Below are 3,460 nucleotides of genomic sequence, written 5' to 3' on the forward strand. Positions count from 1 at the left end.
TAAGGGAGGGTATGAAGGAGGCGCTTGGAACCGATAAGAATGGCCTTCGTTTTTTTGGCATTCAGCTTCATATCATTGTTAGACGCCCATGCGTTAATGCTGTCAATATCTTCCTGTATCTTTTGGAGGGCCTCAAGCATTTCGGAGAAATGGAAGGACAGATAGATTTGGAGATCGTCTGCATATAGGTGGTACTGTGCGTATCAGGATCAACAAGTTCAAACAGTAAGCAAGAGGCAGGGCTGTTTTCACCATTCAATCCTACTTTTTATTAAAATTGTGGTTGAACATTTGATCTTAGGAAAGAACTTTTATTAGTTTAATTAAAATTGGTTTATGTTTAAAAAACTTATGTTCTTTGATAGTTGTCAGATCGAGTTTTTTTATGTATATTTTTACTAAAAGAGATGAAAGGGTTGTAAGAACTTACTGTTTTATTTTAATCACAATTTTTTTCCTCAATAATCTTTAGTTTAACTCAATTGAAGGCAGAAAAACTAGTAATTTGTTTCTGCCATGGTGTTAGTTACCGTATTAAAGTGAATTCTGTCAATTACACTTTGTTCTTCTCAACCTTTATTTTAGCCTTCTTTCAGCACTATTATGTTTTTATTAAAATAGCTTCTCCAGAGGTAAAGGAAACTGTTTTGTAGGCAAAGATCCTATTCTTCACATTGTTTTTACCATCAGTTTTCTTTACAGCCGAGGAGAGGTTGGTTAGGGGTTCAGTCGTTTATATTTTCTATGTAGAGGTCCCTCAGCTCTTCAGTGTGTAATGGTCTCGATTCTGTTAAAAATTATTACAAAAAGGCCTTGTTTTATGATTCAAACTTCTTTATTGGTTTCATATAATTCTTAATGTATTCAATTTATTTTACCTATGTTAATTATTTAATATTTATGTTCTTTTATATTTTATATTCTTTTTATTAAATAAGCTTAATTTTATCAAATCCTCAGCCTATTTTTTTTTTTTTATGCTAGTGCTTTAGACCCTGAAGCTGAAAAAGTAGTCCAAAATACTTTAGAGAGAGTTTGTCAAGGTAGGACTGTATTAGTAATTGCTCATAGATTGTCAACTGTTAAAAATGCTGATACCATAGCAGTACTTCAGAAAGGAGTTATTTTAGAGGTAATAACAAGTTTATTAAAATAGTTATTGATTTATGGTTCACCATGTTATGCTATCAATTAAATTGCTAAATATTAACCATAGTATAGATTTCAACCACAGTAAAACAAAAAAATAAAACATGTACCACTACAGCCTATGAAGGGCCATTAGTTGGTAAGGAAGTACATCTTCTAGAACAACAGTTGTGCCCGAAGCAAATTTATTCAATGATGTTGAACCCACAGGATCAATACACAGCTGATTTCAACACAGTATCAGAGATCAATCTAATTAAATAATTAATGTTTTCAGTAATATATCTATTAACTCAAAACATAACCATTGAGCAATTTTAGGATTATTTACTTACTAATCAGCTTATAAAGTTTATTTACATGTTGCTTGGAGCTCATATTATTGTTGAAGATTGCACTTATATGTCTTATTTTTATTCTAATTTTTATTTCTTATTTATTCTGTTTTGATAAAACTTCTTTATGTCATTACTGGTCTATTTTAATTTCCTCATTTTTAAAAGAGTAACTAACAGGTCTTCATTTTTTGGTAACCACCAGATTAGAATTTCTATGTGCATAAATCACAATTAATTTCTGTTCCATCCTTTACCCATTACCTTAGTACCTCCTACACAATCTCTTCGATCTCTGTTTTGACACCTATTTTTTTTTTATTGCTTCCTATTTAATTTCCTAAGTAATAATTCAGACAATTTTTTTTTTCAAAATATCTTTTCATCCATTGATTTCTATGTTGTTTCTCTACAACTTCATTAAATATATAAATTTAACTACATATGTGTCATTTTCCCATTAAGAATTTAGTCTTTCCATGAGCCTCAAAAAAATCACTTTTACTTTTCTTTAGCTAAGTCCTTAATTTATGATCGGAAAGTCTGTTATCCGATGTTTAATTCGACCCATCTTTTTTTAACCACTCCCAGCTTTTATAATATCTAGTGTAAGCCCAAATCTCTTGCTTACTCAAACAACTTAATCTTTCCCAAATTAGTTAGAGGACTGTTTTTTTTCTCTCACTACAAAAGTTACCTTTGATTTGATTAAGGAGAGTATTGTGCTCCAGAAAAAAGTTGAATTGGAAATGGAATTCAATAGAATTAAGTTCACAAATTGTGGTAAAGGAAGGAATTTTATTTATTGGGTGAACTGAAGTTTTTTTAATGGCCCTTAGTTGCAATATTAGATATTAAGTTATCTTAAAAGCATTAAATCTCTTGTTAGATCTGTCTTAATTTTTTTTTTTATTATTGAAAAAATAAATTGCAAGCTAGTTATAGATGTCTTCTTTTTTTTTTGTGAGCTTAGTCAGGGCAAGACTAAAATTTTAAAAGTTTCACTTGGGAAGGCTATTGTTAATTCAATTTTTAACATGCAGAATTAACACTTTGTTATTAAATAAATCATACTATTACTTTCGATGTTTTACGTTTGTCCCAATTTTTCATTTTTTTTTTTTCCAAAAGTAACTAAATGAAAACAAAAAAATTACAGTATAAACAATTTCCTTCCTATCAACAATGTGGTGGGATAAAAAAGTACCTCCAAGCATCACTCTAACGACGTAATAAAGATAAATTACTAGAAAAAACATCGATGATTTAAAATATCATTACATACAAATCTTTGCCAAAAAACATCGATATTTTAAATATCGTTGCTTACAATACATTAACCAAAATACATCGATGCTTTTGAACAACTATTTAAGAAACATTAGGTCTGTTCCAACGAACACGCATTCCTCGGCCTGTCAGAAGTGGTTTTTGAAACAAAGAATCTGACATCGACTACAAAAAACATATCGTTGGTTACAATAGATTACCAAAAAAACATCGATGTTTTTTAACATCCATTTGAGTAACATAAGGTCTGTTCCTGCGTTCACGCATTCCCCGGCCTGTCAGAAGTGGTTTTTGAAACAAAGAATCCGACATCGACTACAAAAAACATAGATGTTTTAAAATATCGTTGCTTATCATACATTACCCAAAATACATCGATGTTTTTGAACATCCATTTGAGTAACGTAAGGTCTGTTCCAACGATCACCCATTCTACGGCCTGTCAGAAGTGGTTTTTAAAACAAAGAATCCGACATAGACTACAAAAAACATTGATATACTGGAAGATTATTGATTGACCGTGTGTGAAGATGAAAGGAATATGGTCCGGGTGCGGTCAAGAAAAACTCAAATAGTAGAAATATACTAATTTAATGAGCCAACGTTTCGCCCCACGTTGCAGGGCTTCTTCAGGGCTATTTTGACGGCAGTCAAAACTAAAAAATCAATTTTTTTACAAATTTTTT

At 30.8% G+C, this 3,460-nt stretch overlaps 1 protein-coding gene across 2 annotated transcripts in view; it reads left to right on the forward strand.

Moving 5' to 3' along the window:
• The window catches only part of LOC106680400 (mitochondrial potassium channel ATP-binding subunit), a 47,312-nt gene that overhangs the window by 41,994 nt on the left and 1,858 nt on the right, over nucleotides 1-3,460 (forward strand). For both annotated transcript variants that reach the window (XM_014420095.2, XM_067050547.1), the window contains one exon: nucleotides 985-1,132. In XM_014420095.2, the coding sequence (XP_014275581.1) occupies nucleotides 985-1,132 (148 nt within the window). The remainder of the gene's footprint in view (nucleotides 1-984; nucleotides 1,133-3,460) is intronic.

Source organism: Halyomorpha halys, unplaced genomic scaffold (assembly GCF_000696795.3).
Source record: "Halyomorpha halys isolate HHAL.00 unplaced genomic scaffold, Hhal_1.1 Scaffold260.1, whole genome shotgun sequence".
NCBI lineage: Eukaryota > Metazoa > Arthropoda > Insecta > Hemiptera > Pentatomidae > Halyomorpha > Halyomorpha halys.